We start from the raw sequence: 16,290 nt of genomic DNA on the forward strand, positions 1-16,290 counted from the left end.
GAAATAAAGCCATATGGAATATCTGACTACTTTACAATACGCCTGGCATTACAGGGCTGGAGCTCTATGCATTTGTAGAAGCACACTTCAGGGTGGATCTCATAGGCCAACCTGGGAAAAGGAAAAAATAAGTAGGAGAACAGTCATGAAACTCACCTCCCTGCCTCAAAAGTGAACCAAGCAGCATCTCGCCCGTACCGCCGCAGGGCACTTAGCGGCCAAGAGATGAGTTTGACTCTGGGATTCTGGACGTCCCAAAGACAGATGTGCTCATATGTAATCTGCAAGGCACATTCGCCATGTACATCTAAGTTAGGGGATGGCATCAAATACACATTGAATCTCTCTGGGAGAAAAACAAAAGGTTAGTCTAAAATCCCGGGAATGAAACATCAAAGACAACGTAGGAACAAAAGAGGCATTTCAAAATAATGCTAGCTCACATTCTAGGTGCACGTTGAATATTCAGGAAGATAAACCTTTCTCATGAATTCACAGTGCCAGAAAATGATTTTTTTAAATTAAGACCATATTAAATAACATGATAATGACACAGTCTGGCGGTCGACATACACTAAACACTATTTGCATGAGCAAAGACCATGTTTAGAATTTTTTAATTTGCATAATAAAAAAACGTGTATGCCAGTAGAAGACTAGGGCAATGAAACCATTAAAAACGTTTTTTTTCCTGCCAAGTACACATTAATTCCACCCACACTTTGGTGTTCACAAAAGGTGCAGGTGCAAATAACTGTCGCATGATTTAATGATATTAAAGTTACACTGATCAACATATAATTTTCATAACCAAATGAGTAAAACTATATCCCAAATCATTTAAATAAAACTCCATGCTAATACCGTGCACTTAACTGACCCAACAGTCTGTGAAAAATCCAATAGATATATTTGAACTCGTTTTAGCAAGAACGCTACAAATTTCCATTTGCTTATTTGGATGACTGTTAAAATTTAACCAAGATTACTCTACATAAACGATTTGGTTTATGACTGCAACCACATTTTCATCCCCACAGATTCAGTCATGGCATTTCTGCTATACTTCTATAAAATTCATTAATTTAGGAAGCTATAGAGTCAAAAATCTTTAAGTGAAATATGAACACAAATATTACTGGAGTCAACATTTTCACCCATCCATCATGAAGGTGGATTGCCTAAATCTGACAAGATAGTGCGGCACTAATCATTATCAGCGGTATTTTAAATTAATCATTTTATAATAAGGAAGTCACTAGAATTCTTATAGATTTTAGTTGAGTTTAGTAAATAGGAGTGTCATGACTGCTTTCATGGATCTATTCTTCAAATTTTCTGTTATTTCCAACTCCCAATCACCAATTATTTGCTGCTTTCTAGCAACTATTATTTTAAAAGTATATTCTAATGGAGTATAATTTCTTCCTGGGGAGTTCTGGAGCAAGTCAGAAAGAGTTCATCCTTAAGTAAAAAGGTAAGAGAGACCATTACCAATTTGTTCACTTGAAGTTCTATAACTTTACTTCACTCGAGAATAACAGCAAGTGTAAGAGTGGCTGCTTTAGTTACAATTACTTGAAGTCATGCAAATTAATATCGTGAAGTGCCTTCAAAGAGGTAGCTGACTTTTGTAGTAATCCCTGGTAGTTATGTACCAGGGGTATTCTTATTCCTATTTGACAGAAGAGGAAACTGAGGCCTGGTTGTGGTATAGTAAAGGGAATTCCTAGGCACAGCCCATCCTTGGACTCTGTAGTGTTATCAGGACAGAGCTTCACAAATATAAATTTGTGAAAAAAAAGTGCTGAGTGGAGCACTCTAGATTAAAAAAAGAAACCAGATCCTGTCCTATCTTCCTCTCTAGGTCTGGCTTCACATGCAAATATCTGTGAGGCATCCGCTCAGGTCCATACAGGTGCATCCTCAGGCTACAACAGAACGGGATTCTGGGATCCAATCCGCCCTGTCACAAGGCTCGGTCACCTGGAAACAAAGAAATCATTCCTCACCTCCAGGCTCATACTGTAAACCAACAGTGAGTTTTGCTGAAATGATCATGGGTATTCTGGTCATTATTACCTCGAATGATTTATTCCCAGGTTGAGTGTTGAGCTCAAGGAGTTGGCTCAAGTGTTTTAGTGGGGAAAAAAAAAAAGTCACAGAATCAGGAGGGTTTAAACATGATGAAACATTCGTGATGTCCGGATTCTATTAAAAATGTTGGAAAACTCTCAATGAAATACTTTCAGTGAAAAATGCAAGACCAAAAAGAACAAAACAAAACAAAACACTATGCCTTAAAATCAGCATATTATGAATACAGGCTCAGGAGTGTGGTCTTGTATCAAACACCAGCTGTTGGAGTTGGAACAAAAGCTTCAGTTTCCTCATCTGTAAAACAGGGGGACGGAACAGTGCCCCCGTCACGGAGCTGCTGGGAACATTAAATGACCTGATGCATCTGCCACAGAAACTGGTGCATGGCAGGTCCCCCCCCCCCCCCGATTTCTAGCTGATGCTATTAATGCAGATACATTCATATTTATGCATCGAAAACATATTAGGAAAAGAAATACACTGAAATATGAACACAGGATTTAGGTGCAATAAAAGGTTCTTTTTCCTTTTCCTTTCCTTTTTCCTTTTTCTTGTAACTTCAAAAATCTGACATGACGAAGATGTCTGACGGTGTACTGGATGGGGATTAAAAACAATGTCAAATAGAGCGAAGGAGAGAATTTTCTTTACATACCACTCTGTTCTCTCTCAACCCCAGTAGCCAGTAAGTCAGGCTCTCCGAGGCTGATGTCATTGATCCGTGCGCCCACACACTCCGTCTGGAGCAGTTTGCACCATTCATCGGCCTCCAGATCTGTGGGAATGTCCAGAAACATCACCATGCGTGCCCAGCACCCACTTAAAAGCTACAGGCAAAAGCCCTCCCCGCCTCGGACGAACCTGATTCACAAGCAAAGGTCTTGGAGGTGTCGTCATTGAAATAGATTCCTATGGCGTGCTTCTTGGTGCTCTTCGGCAACCGGGCTACGTTCTTCACGTTGTTGAGCTCTGTCACCTGAAAAACGGACAACTGCAAGTCTGATCACACTCCCTGCGTGAACGCGCCCGGTCCACACCACCACACTCGGGGGAGGCACGTTCAGTGGAAGGCACGCCACAGATGAACAGCCCTCGACAAAAGGCGCATTTTGGAAAGCTGCGGATTATTTCGGTGTGTGATCCTCAATATGCAGCAAGAAAAATTAACGAATGACCTTCCTTTTTCAATTTCCTGAATATTAAGTGGCACGGACTCAAAACTTCACAGAGGGAGAATTATCTCCCCAAAGAGTCTACCTAATCAGCAGTTCTCAGGTCTGTATCCCATCGCTGGGAAGGCCTTTCCAATACTCCAACCCCTCGAGGTACTTCCCCTGAAGGCAACTTACACGTACTGACCGCAAGGGAGGGAGGGAGTGGTGACCCAATTCATAACTCAGTCACCTCCCTCTTTGATAATCAGAAATGGAGTGCCAGAAGTCCCCCAAATGCCCCTCTACTCGGGGTTCAAGTCATATATTCCAAGACAGTGGTTTTGTACCACACTTCCCTACTCTCTCTGACTTACTCCTAGCTTCTCAATGCTTATAGGGCCTCTGTTTAGATTCTTCGTGGTATCACCTTTTTCCTATCAGTAGAGAAGGTTTTTCTCCATCAGACATTCTCTCTTTCCTTCTTCTCTCCCACAGTCTTGGTCCCTCTTATAAACTTTCATAAAATTAACACTTATAAACCACTACCCTCTCCCTCCCCTCCCCCGCACTCAGGGTATTGGCTTATTGTGTTTCCAAAATGGCTGCCTCTCCTCCAGTTCCATCCAGAAGATCTGCTGCGTTGGGGCTGTGATGACTGGCTCCTGCGGGAGAGAAGGCTTAGGTGGCTTCAGGGTCTTTACAAGATAAATAACTCTTTCTGACAAGTCTCACTTCCCCTTAGGATATCTCTTTTGTGTTATCTAAAAGAATATATCTCCCATCAATCTCTGCCTAGATAACCATCTCTTATCTATTATTCTAAATTCAAGGAGTGCCTAGCTCGAGAAGTAGGGGAGGTAAAAAGTCAATACCCTCCACACATAAAGTAACCTGATTATTTCATTCCCCTCCTTCTTAACCTCCATTGGCTCTCTTTATAGTATAAATGCAAATTTCTTGCATAAAATATCATCATAGTTGCTACAGACCCAATATCTGTGGCCTCCCAAATGTACATGTTGAAATCCTACCCTTCAAGGTGATGGTATTAAGAAGCAGGGCCTTTGCAGGCTGATAGGTCTTGAGGGTGGAGCCCTACTGAACAGGATTCGTGCCCTCATAAAAGAGACCCCAGAGAGCCCCCTCGTCCCTTTCACCACGTAAGGACACAGAAAGAAGATGCCTTCTATGAACCAGACGGCACGTTCTCACCAGACCCCGAATCTGCCAGTGCCTTGACCTTGGACTTCCCGGACTCCAGAATTGTGAGAATTAAATTTCTGTCGTTTATAAGCTACCAGTCTATGGGATTCTTTTTTCATGGCAGCCCAAATGGACGAACACATCAGTGCTCCCTCAAAGCTGGCCACAGTACTCTCTACCTGAGCAGGTAGTTTCAGTAACTCAATGTTACCAACTTTATTCTCCAGCTACTCCACGTCCCTCAGAGTCTACCAGACGCATCTGTTTACTTTTGGTTTTAAATTTTTTTTGGGGCGCCTGGGTGGCGCAGTCGGTTAAGCGTCCGACTTCAGCCAGGTCACGATCTCGCGGTCCGTGAGTTCGAGCCCCGCGTCAGGCTCTGGGCTGATGGCTCGGAGCCTGGAGCCTGTTTCCGATTCTGTGTCTCCCTCTCTCTCTGCCCCTCCCCCGTTCATGCTCTGTCTCTCTCTGTCCCAAAAATAAATAAAAAACGTTGAAAAAAAAAAAATTTAAAAAAAAAAATTTTTTTTTAACTTTATATTTATTTTGAGAGAGAGACAGAGGCAGAGAGGGGCAGAGAGAGAGGGAGAGAGAATCCAAGCAGGCTCCACACGGTCAGCACAGAGCCTGGTGCAGGGCTCAAGCTCACGAACTGTGACAGCATGACCCGAGTTGAAACCGAGAGTCGGCCTCTTAACTGACTGAGCCATCCAGGGCCCCTGTTTATTTTTCGTTTGTGTATTTTTGTGCCAGTGCCCCAGTACAAACACTATCGTCTTGCCACACCTACTTATCGGTCTCTCCACGTCCATGGTAACCCCATTTATTCACTGTTAACACAGCATCCAAATGATCTTTTCAAACACAAGCCTGATTCCAGCACTTTCGTGCATAAAACAGAATACTTCAGTGACTTCCCACTGCACTTGGGACAAGCAGCCAAGTCCTTGGAGTGACCCTCAGGCCCCTCTGTGGTCTTCCCTGGAGCGATCTTACCAGCCTCCTCTCTCATACCTTCCCCTTAAGTCCCAGCCATACTGGCTTTTAGTTCAGGCTCCAGAAAGCACCATGATTCTCCTGGCACAGAGCCTTCCCCACTCTCTCTTTACTTCACTTGAACCCACCTTATGGGTCTCAGTTTAAATCTTGGTCACCTGCAGGGCCCTACTGGACGCCCCTTATCCCTCCTCTAATCAGAGCCTCCAGGGTCTATCATTCAATGACATCTTTGCCCTCGGAGACCTCTTATGGCCATATGGGCTGTGGTTTGGCACCCATCTTGCCTCTAGGGTGAAAGTTTTTTGCTCACCACTGTGTCCCCCGAACCTAATACAGAGTCTATCACCATCCTCAATGAATGTATACTCAATACATATCCATATACTCAATGAATATGTGTGGATTTGATGAACAAAACACCAAACACACCTGCAGATTTGCTTGCATGGTGCGTCTCCGAGGTGAATGCTTCTTTCTCCAGGGAAATTTCACTTTTCCTGAAAGGCCCACTTCCTCTTGGAAACTTGCCCTGACTTCAGGGTGAATTAATGGTCGCCTTCTCTCTGTTCCCATGTGTGCTGCATGAAGCTTCCTTCTATTACCTGTTGTTGTAATTAATCCATTTATCTCTCCAGCACCTAGCTAGACGTGAGTCACCTATCAATGACTTATTGACAGAATGAATCGATGCCAAACAATCATCTGAGAGTCAACATTTATTGAGTCTGCACCACATGCCACACACTGGGCTTACACTGTCCTCACATAATATGTTTCATTTCATCTTCATGAACACCCGAGGACACAGATATTATTATCAGTATTTTCCAGCCGAAGAAGCTGTGGATGAGAAAGGTCAAAGTCATGTGCTCAAGTTCCCAGCTAAAACATGGCAGAACCACGTTTTAAATGGGGGCAAACTGACCCCAAAGCCTGTCTGTGCTCTTCACCCATCTGAAATACTAAGGACTAATTCTAAATACTTTCAGCACAATCTTTAGCTCAGAAAGTCATCTCATATGCGAGGACTTCTTTCTTTTCACTGGTGTGTAAGGTGGGGAGGACAGGAGGGGGTGTAGGAGTAGGGCTTAGGTGCCCAGGCTTTATGATGACCCTCTACTGAAACATTATATAAGCCTAGTCCGCCCTAACCTGAGGCACAGCAATGACTTTGAAATATGTCATTTCATTACACATCCATTAAAGGTAAAGAGGAAGGAAAGTCACCTGAAAGAGTCAGGAAATGTAGGGAGAATTGCATGAGTCAGAACACAATTACCCATTTGGGAAATTGGTTTAAATAATAAGCAACCCAACACCTCCAGCTCGGGGGTGGTGACTGAGTGCTCACAGAGTAGGCAGGGTGATGTTTTTCATGTGTCAAAGGACTATCGGGTTCCAACGCGAAAGTCTCTGCCCCCAATTCAGAACCACCTCTCAATGAGCACATGCCTGCACACTTACCCACCCCCAGCACCCCCACATACACAGTTCTTTTGAAAGAATCGCAATCTACACAAATCCGTAACAGAGCCCTTCTCAAAATACATGCTACCATGAAAATCATGAGGACATTTGCAGATATATTTGTAAGTCACTTTAAAACTTGTATAAGACATATTTATTTCCACCATCACTCCATTTTGTAAATGAGAAAAATCAAAGCAGGATGTATTTTTTAATATTCCTTTTAAAAAGAAATAATTTGCCCCTAATGAATCTCTGGAAGCAAGCATAGATTTTGATAAGATCTCAGGTTATTTTTTGATAGGAATGTTATCTTATTTTTTTAATATTTTATTTTTTAAATGTTCATTTATTTTTGAGAGAGAGAGAGAGAGAGGGAGAGAGAGAAAGTGAGCACATGAAGGGGAGGGGCAGAGAGAGTGGGAGGGAGGCACAGAATCCAGAGCAGGCTCCAGGCTCTGAGCTGTCAGCACAGAGCATGATGCAGGGCTTGAACTCACTAACTGTGAGATCATGACCTGAGATGAAGTCAGACGCTTAACCAACTGAACCACCCAGGTGCCCCGATATGAACGCTGTTTTAAATAAGGGCTAATAAGTGTCACTCACCATCAAAAGTGACTGCACTGGGGCACCTCTGGGTGGCTCATGATCTCATGGCTCATGGGATCGAGTCCCACGAGGAGCTCTGCACTGACAGTGTGGAGCCTGCTTGGGATTCTCTCTCTCTCTCTCTCTCTCTCTCTCTGCTCCTCCCTGCTCATGCTCTCTCTCTTTCTAAATAAATAAATAAGTGACTGCATTGGATTCTCAATATGACCTCAGAGAGAATGAGCACTCAAGACCATGTGTGTGCAATACCTTCAGTCCACCTCTAGTCTGAATATCTTGTCTTCACCTTATGTCTCAGATCAATCAAAAGTTATTTCCTACCACGTTCAAAACTTTTTAGGAAAACTCCCTCCTGAGCCTCTGTGGTCAGAGATTTTACTTTTCCTGCACTGTGCAAGAGAAAAGACACACCCTAAGGTCTACATGAATTACACCAGCTCTTTATACAGATTCACAAATAAAATGTAAAAACTTCTTCAAGGTGTAACAGCATCAAGGAGGGAGCTACTGTAATACAATTATAGTAGAGCCGGCATTCCCTCGTCAAGAATCTTCCTTGAATCCATTCATTCATCAAAACTTTTAACTCATTGTTTGTTCATATTTAAAGGGAGAAAATAAAGAACCATTTTTCCAGGCAGGGATAAAGAAGGTGCTATGAGGACAAAGCTGTGAAAAAGGATCTAGTGTGGGCTCAGGAGAATTTTGCTCTTTTACCTAAGGGGGAAGGATGCCCTTTCAGAGAAGGGAGCAGTTGAGCAGAGGCTCCTAAGATGTGAAAAAGTGAATCCTATGAATCACTGGGCCCAGCCATTCAAGGCACAGGTAATGTTAAGTGCAAAGGCTCTGAGGCAGGAATTAACTTATTTGGCAAGGACTAAGTTTGCTTATAGGTTTTAACATTTGACCTCCTGCCCTTGATATCTGCACTCAAGAATGAGCCTTTTCAGCAGTCCCCCTCACAGCCCCCAGGCATCTCCCCACCCACTTTCCCCATAAGGCTGTGCTGCTCATGAAATATCTCCATGTTTTTGCATTTTCCCCCCTTTAATCTGGCCAAAATGTGCTTCCTGAGCACACTGAGCATCGTTATGACGGTTATTTCTAATTCTTTCTTAGGTAGTTCATATACTTCCATTTCTTTAGGATCAGTTTCTAAAGATTTAGTTACTTTGATCGAGCCATGTTTCCTATTTCTTCATTGTCCCTTGTAAGCTTGCGCTGGGATCCACACATTTGAAAATACAGCCACCTCTCTCAGACTTTACGGACTGGTTTTGCACAGGGGAAGAACCAAACAGAAGTCTCGAGCCGAAGAAGACAATAATCGAGGTGAAATTTCAACTCGGGGTTCACAACAGATGTGATCAAGCTGAAGAAAGAATCAGAAAACCTGAAGACAAGTCCTTTGAAATTATCCAGTCAGAGGAAAACAATGCATGAACAAGAGAATTGGGTGTTTGGGATCAGAGCATTATCTCAGTACTCAGTTACCTGGAATTACTCCCTGCATATCTCACCAAAGCAAGGGCGTAATTCATTACTGGGATTTATAAATTACTTTGAGAGCCACACGCACTGTTGGAGCATCACAAGCTAAATCCATATGGCACACTATGCTTCAACTGAAGAACTACAATTTAAAATATAAAATGTTTAAACACTGTATTTGAAACACAAATGGTTCTATTAAATCTGTACATAGACACATAAATCTATGTACAGATTTAATAAAACTATAGTCAGTTTTATATACTATGTATACAGTAGTTGGTTCCCACTTCTATAAAAGATAATGTTTCTACATGCATGCTTGCACACATATATATTCTTATATGTATATGTAGCGAGAAGGATTAAGGGTCTGGGTAGGCTCATATCTTTTTGTATTATTGCTTTTCTTTTTTACTGTATGACATAATCTTACATGTGGAAAACCTTAAAGATCTCTCTCTTGCACATATAGGCACGTGTGCATGCACGCACACACACACACACACACACACACACCTGTTAGAATAAATGAATTCAGTAAAGTTGCAGGATAGAAAATAAACACACAAAAATCAATTGTGTTTCTAGGTACTGACAGTGAACAATCCTATTTATTTATTTATTTATTTATTTTTTAACGTTTATTTATTTTTGAGACAGAGAGAGACAGAGCATGAATGGGGGGAGGGTCAGAGAGAGAGGGAGACACAGAATCTGAAACAGGCTCCAGGTTCTGAGCTGTCAGCACAGAGCCCGACGCGGGGCTCGAACTCACGGACCACGAGATCATGACCTGAGCTGAAGTCGGCCGCTTAACCGACTGAGCCACCCAGGTGCCCCTGAACAATCCTATTTAAAACAATATTAAAAAGAATAAAATACTGGGGCACCTGGGTGGCCCAGTCGGTTGAGTGTCCAACTTTGGCTCAGGTCATGATCTCACAGTCTGTGAGTTCGAGCCCCACGTCAGGCTCTGGCCTGACAGCTCAGAGCCTGGAGCCCGCTTCGGATTCTGTGTCTCCCTCTGTCTGCCCCTCTGCTGATTGCACTCTGTCCCTCGCATTGTCTCAAAAGTAAATAAACATTAAAAAAAAATTATAAAAAGAATAAAATACTTAGGACTAAATTTAACCAAGGAAGAAAAGGATTTATGCACTGAAAACTACAAAACACTGCTGAAAATAATTAAATAAGGTACAAATAAATGGGAAGACATCCCCTGCTCATGCATTGAAAGACTTAATATTGTTAAAATGTCCTACTTCAAGTTATCTACAGACTCAATGTAATCTGTTTCAAAATCCCACTTCACTATTTGCAAATATAAAAAGGCCACCCTAAAATTCACATGGAACCACAAAGCACCCTGAATATCAAATATCGAAAGTAGTCAAAATGATCTCGAGAAAGAATGAAACTGGAGGTTTCACACTTTCTAACTTCTAAACATATTACAAAGCAGCAGTAATCAAAACAGGATGAGACCAATGGGATAAAATAAAGAGCTCATAAATAAACGGCTGCACAAATGCCCAGAATACACAATGGGTAAAAGAGAGTTTCTTCAAAAAATTCAGTTAGGAAACTGGATATCCACATGCAAAAGTATGCAGCTGGACCCTCATCTTACACAAAAATCAACTCAAAATTGATTAAAGACTTAAGTGTATATCCTTAAGTCTAAGAAAACATGACAGAAAAAAATTTCAAAACATTGGTTTTGGCAAAGATTTATTGGATATGGCACCTAAAGCACAGGCAGTAACACTGAAAAACAGACAAAAAACATCAAACAAACAAACTCTGGCACAGCAAGGAAAACAACAGAGTGAAAAGGCAACCTAAAGAATGGGTGAAAATATCTACAAACCATATATCTGATAAGGGCTCAATATCCAAAATCTGTTAAGGAACCCCTACAACTCAATAACTAAAAAGCAACCCAATTAAAAAATGAGCCAATGACTTTCTCAGACATTTTTCCGAAGACCTAGAAATTGCCAACGGGTGTATGGAAAATTGCTAAACATCACTAATCTTTAAGGAAATGCACATCAAAACCACAATGAGACATCACCTCTCACATGTTAGGATGTCCATTATTTAAAGAAAGAAAGAAACAAACAGAAAGGAAATTGGAAGCTTTATGAAGTGTAGGTGGGGATGTAAAATGTCAATGTTAGGACCTTTGCAATGCTTGATTTTTCTCTAGAAATTGTATGTTTACTTTCAAAAGCCCTGGTTAGGGTCAGGTTTACTCTGATTTTGCACATCCTGGGGCTATTTCTTTCTGACGGAAATTATCACAGACTAATTAAAAATTCACAGAAGATAGTGGCTCCTCAAAAATTCTGCTGGTAAAAGATAATGAACACTAAATAGGAAGCTCTCTGATGCATAACGTACGCTTCTAAGCATGGAGGCTGGAAAAGATTAGGTAATGATAAGATTTGGCAAAATGATTCTGTCTCTAGGATTTGGAGGAATTTAAAATAAGACCAAAGGTAAATTCTGCCCCTCAGAGTCATCTTCATTTTCTATCATTTATTTGTTCACCATCATCCATTCTCTCCCAGCCCTTCTGATTCTTTACCAATGAGTTTGGTTGCGGCCGTGCAATTGGCTTTGGCCAACAGACTGTGACCTGATGTGCCACATCCAAGAAGATGCTTCAAAAGTGTGCATAATTAGGTCAGTTTTGTCCTCCTTGAGCTTCAACCTTCCACTATGAGAATAATGTTCCCCACCTTCCTGGATCTCTGAGTACAGCCAGATGGCTCTCAACTGAGTGAAATTAATCCAGCTGTGCTCCATACATCCACAGGCAACCCAGACCCCTCACGTAACAAAGGCAGGAGATAAATATACGTCTCCATAGAGTACTAAGATTTTGGAACCGTTCCCACAGCAGAAGTTGGTTAATACACCCTCTGTTTGATTATCTTCTGGCCAAGAATTTTCAGACAGATTTTCTCTCAAATCTCGCTGTATAATAGTATTGTTTTTTGTACAAAGGAGACCAGATTTCCTAGTCAAATACATAATGATCGACTAGGACATCAGTTATCAGTTTTACTTAGTAACTGAATCATTTGCTCTTTACAGTTTTTCAAAAGAATCTTACAACATGGTGTTCCATTATACAGAAGTAGAGCCAGTCTAATTAAATGAGGGAAGAAATCCCACCTCCCTTAGAGTAAAAATATAAATTTATTATAAATCCACTTCTCAAGTTATATATCTACTTCTCACAAAGCCTACTCACTTCAGTCAATCACAGAATGCTGAATGGCTACGACGTAATACTAAATCCTCAGGATAACATAACATGTTTGTTACTATTATTAAAACCCATACAAGGGGAGCCTGGGTGGCTCAGTCCGTTGAACATCTGACTTTGGCTCAGGTCATGATCTCATGGTCCATGAATCTGAGCCCTTCGTCGGGCTCTGGGCTGACAGCCCAGAGCCTGGAGCCTGCTTGGGATTCTGTGTCTCCCTCTCTCTCTGCCCCTCCCCTGCTGACGCACTGTCTCCCTTCCAAAAATAAATAAAGATTTAAACAAGTAATAAATAAAACCCGTACAAGAAGGAATAGTGAGTATCAGAGAAGTAACTTAATTATGGTTTCACAGACAGAATGGAAAAGTAAAGCCACACTCAGAGCTAGAACTTGTGGCTTCCACATACACCTGTTATACCTAGTACTACGCTCCATAACATGCGCTCCTTAAAAAATACAAGAATAAGTGAACGAATAAATGAACAGGCAGATAAAACTAAAGATGCAAACAGTTTTGGAGACAAATATAGTAAAAGATGCTTCTGCAAATTGTAAGTCATATCTTTAAAGTCTTAATTCCTAAGTAATAATAAGGTATTTGTTAAATTAAAAGACGACAGTCTAAACTCATCTTTGCTACTTGGGCTTAAAATGTTGAAGAAGGGGCACCTGGGTGGCTCAGCTGGTTAAGCGTCTTGACTCCTGGTTTCAGCCCAGGTCACGATCTCACGCATGGTGAGATCGAGCCCCGCGTCCAGCTCTGTGTTGACAGCGTGGAGCCTGCTTGGAATTCTCTCCCTCCCCTTCTGCCCCTCCCCTGCTCGCTCTCTGTCGCGGTCTTTCAAAATAAATAAATAAACTCTTAAAAAGTTAAGCAATAAATAAAATATTGAAGAAAACTCAGCTTTTCAAAAGCCATTTGCTTTCATGTGGGTACATGTGGCACCGTGGTTTTTAACCTGGGTTCCTGCCCTGTGAAATTCGGCTGGAGACACCCAGAGCAGGAATATACACAGCAGGTCCCATGGATCACACTCGCTCACACACACATGCACACACACGCATCTTTACGCGACACACACCTGTGTAACCATTATGCACGGTTACATACTGACTCATAAAAACCATTTTAGTCACAATCGCGACTTCCTGGGCCAATGCTGCCTCCAGATACGACCACTACTCTGATCTCTATCATGGTGGGTTAGTTCTGTCTTCTAAAAAACTTTATATAAATGGAATAACACCGTCTGTATTTTTCTGGGTATGGATTCTTTCACCTAACCCCACGTCTGCAAGATTCTCTCTCTGCGTCTCCCCTCAAAAATAACAATAATAAACAAACTTAAAAAAGCAAAATAATCTGGAAGCACAGATCACAAATACTACGAGAATCGCTATACTACTCATTTATGATCTCAAAATCGTGTAACTACTGCGTTTACTCAAGGGGGCAACTGCGCCCATCTAGAATTGACTCTGTCCATTTAGCTGACTGGCATGCCAACTCCCTACCATGCTGCTCGTGACATGATACCGCCATCAGGCTCTTCCCAGGCATTTCGGTGGGGACAGCCAGCTAACTGTTCGAACAAGTGCACGTTCTAACCGGGGCACGGATCCGAAGAAGACCACGTACACGTGAATACGGGGGTCCACCTAGGTGACGCTTCCGAAGCCTGTTGAGAAGAGGTATTGGTGCTTCTTTGCTTCTCAAGACTTTCAGTGGCATCTGCCTCCCATCTTATCTGGGACTTCCAATCTTCCGCCCACAGTGAGGCAACCTTCCTTCATCAGAGACTCCAGGCAGATGGTGAAGGCGGTCCAACTCACCTTTCCTGGGCCAACGCAGGACGTGACAGAAGGCTCCCTTGTTGGGGGTGTGCTTTCTGGCTCCAGCTTGTGATTCTGTTGGATGGCACGGCCTGAAAATCAGTCTGAACTAGCTCTGATTCCCTTTTCCAAGATATATTCCGACCACGTGTCTTCCTCCCACACATTCGGAGCTCCTCTACGAGAAACGGACTTCTTTCCCCAGTTGGAAGAGAGACAGAGGTGCACACTGAAGTGTCCACACAGGTCCTGCTCATCTAGTGGATAGTTCTTCGGTGCTTTCAGAGTGCTCCCACACATCTCAAGGCAAAAACAGTCTATTGTAATGCCAAAGGTCGTCGGACTGAAAGGACACAACTCTGCCGAAATAGAGGCAGGCCACGATTTATTGTTGTCCTTATCCTGAAAGCCCAACTGAAGACCATTTCATTTATATGGACTCTTCAAGTCCCTTCAGGCAGGAACACTTGGCAATTGCTTTCCTTTAGACTCCTCCATGGCTCACTCCTGCCCCGGATCTCCAGCTACTTCCATAGCATCTTCTTAATAACACCGTTTCTGATTTCTCTTTTGGAATTGCAGACTCTTATTCCACATTTCCTATTCCTTTTCCCGGCTTTGGTTTCTTCCTTGGCATTTATCAGTCACACCAACATACTCTGTATTTCACCTGTATATTTTCCCTCGTGTCTGTCTCTTCCCCATTTAAGTAGAGGCAGAGAGCCATTCAGGTGGAATCGATGAGAATGGCACCTCGTGGAGGTGAGCTGTGTGTAGCTGGCTTGCCCATACACAGTGGCCTTAACCGCAGGAAGAGTGAGCGTGAAGACGAGGTCTGGGGAGCCCAACAGACAAACCTGGCAGTAAGTGACCACAACTTCAGAACAGGAGTGATGAGAAGACAAGGAGAGATTTGTGGGCTTCTTGGCCACTATGCAGGTCCTGATTTCTAGTTTTCTGAATACCAAAAACACAAAGTACTAGGACTCCATCAAAGCAAGGAAGTAGTCAACACTTGTAAATTTCTGGTAAATCTTCAAGTAGGCCATCCAATGAGGAATTTCCCCCAAAAAAAGACCGCCAAATTAACTTCGCTGTTTAAAGCCATGCCCCAGACGTGCTATTCATCATAAACGATAGTATTCATTGAAATAAATGTTTAGCAGCCAGCAATTAACAAAGTGGGCACACTTTAAAAGTTTAATTTGCTACTGATACAGTTTTGCATTAACAACTTAGAAAACAATTACAAATTGCACAATTCAATTTTCCAAACGGATTATTTTGTACTAGATGGAGAAACTCTTGAAATATCTTCTGGTGTCCCAAAGGACGATTAATACAACCGGGTTTTTTAAAGCACATACATTCCCTTAAGGAACTGGTATATTCCTGTCAAAATTACACAATTAGCATTATGTGGGAATATTAAGTATATTTCTGGCGTGCTACAAAGTCAAAAGCCATTTAGGAAAACAAGGATTCGATTTCCCATTTTTCTCTTTCTTTGCTGAAGGTAATTTACAGATGATGATTTATTTCTGTTTACGGAGTAAAAACAAGACCACTACCTAAAAGGCAATTTTCCACCTTGCTTTGGTAGGCTGTATCCTGGTTATTTTTCCCCTTGTGGGACTGAATGAATTAAGTCAGCGATTCACTTTGTATATGCAAATGGAAAAACTCTGCAGAAGCTTCAAATTGCTTCATTCTCAAAAAAAAAAAAAAAAAAAAAATCAAGGCCATTATCTTCCTGAAAATGAAGAGGCAAAAGCCCCTTTAACTTCTGTGGATTGTCTTAAAAAATAAAAGCAACGTGAACACGATCCATTTCTGGATCCACAATGTTTTCTCAAGTATTAATAAAAGAACTATTATTATTGTTGTGCTTATTACATTACTGTTATCTGTTGCAAATTTTCAGAGTACTCGAAAATACCCTAGTGAACACTTCCTGTTAAACATTTCCAAAATGTTTCTCATGACGTGTTACAAACCTTTTACCTTTTTTTAATATGGTCTTTCCTAAAAAGGCACCAATGGTTTGAAGTTACAATGCCAGCGCCGGCAAAACAGAAGGGACATGTTCGGTTCTAATCAAAAGTCACCACCCGAAACATCTCTGCTCACTTCCCCCAGGACCTTG

The 16,290-nt window shown here is 41.9% G+C and overlaps 1 protein-coding gene across 1 annotated transcript in view; it reads right to left on the reverse strand.

Moving 5' to 3' along the window:
• Positions 1-16,290, reverse strand: part of DOK5 (docking protein 5) — a 151,681-nt gene that overhangs the window by 45,996 nt on the left and 89,395 nt on the right. The window contains exons 3-5 of the mRNA XM_049650603.1: positions 2,962-3,076; positions 2,756-2,875; positions 157-346 (exon numbers count right to left, since the gene is read on the reverse strand). Coding sequence (XP_049506560.1) covers positions 157-346; positions 2,756-2,875; positions 2,962-3,076 — 425 coding nt within the window. The remainder of the gene's footprint in view (positions 1-156; positions 347-2,755; positions 2,876-2,961; positions 3,077-16,290) is intronic.

Source organism: Panthera uncia (assembly GCF_023721935.1).
Source record: "Panthera uncia isolate 11264 chromosome A3 unlocalized genomic scaffold, Puncia_PCG_1.0 HiC_scaffold_11, whole genome shotgun sequence".
NCBI lineage: Eukaryota > Metazoa > Chordata > Mammalia > Carnivora > Felidae > Panthera > Panthera uncia.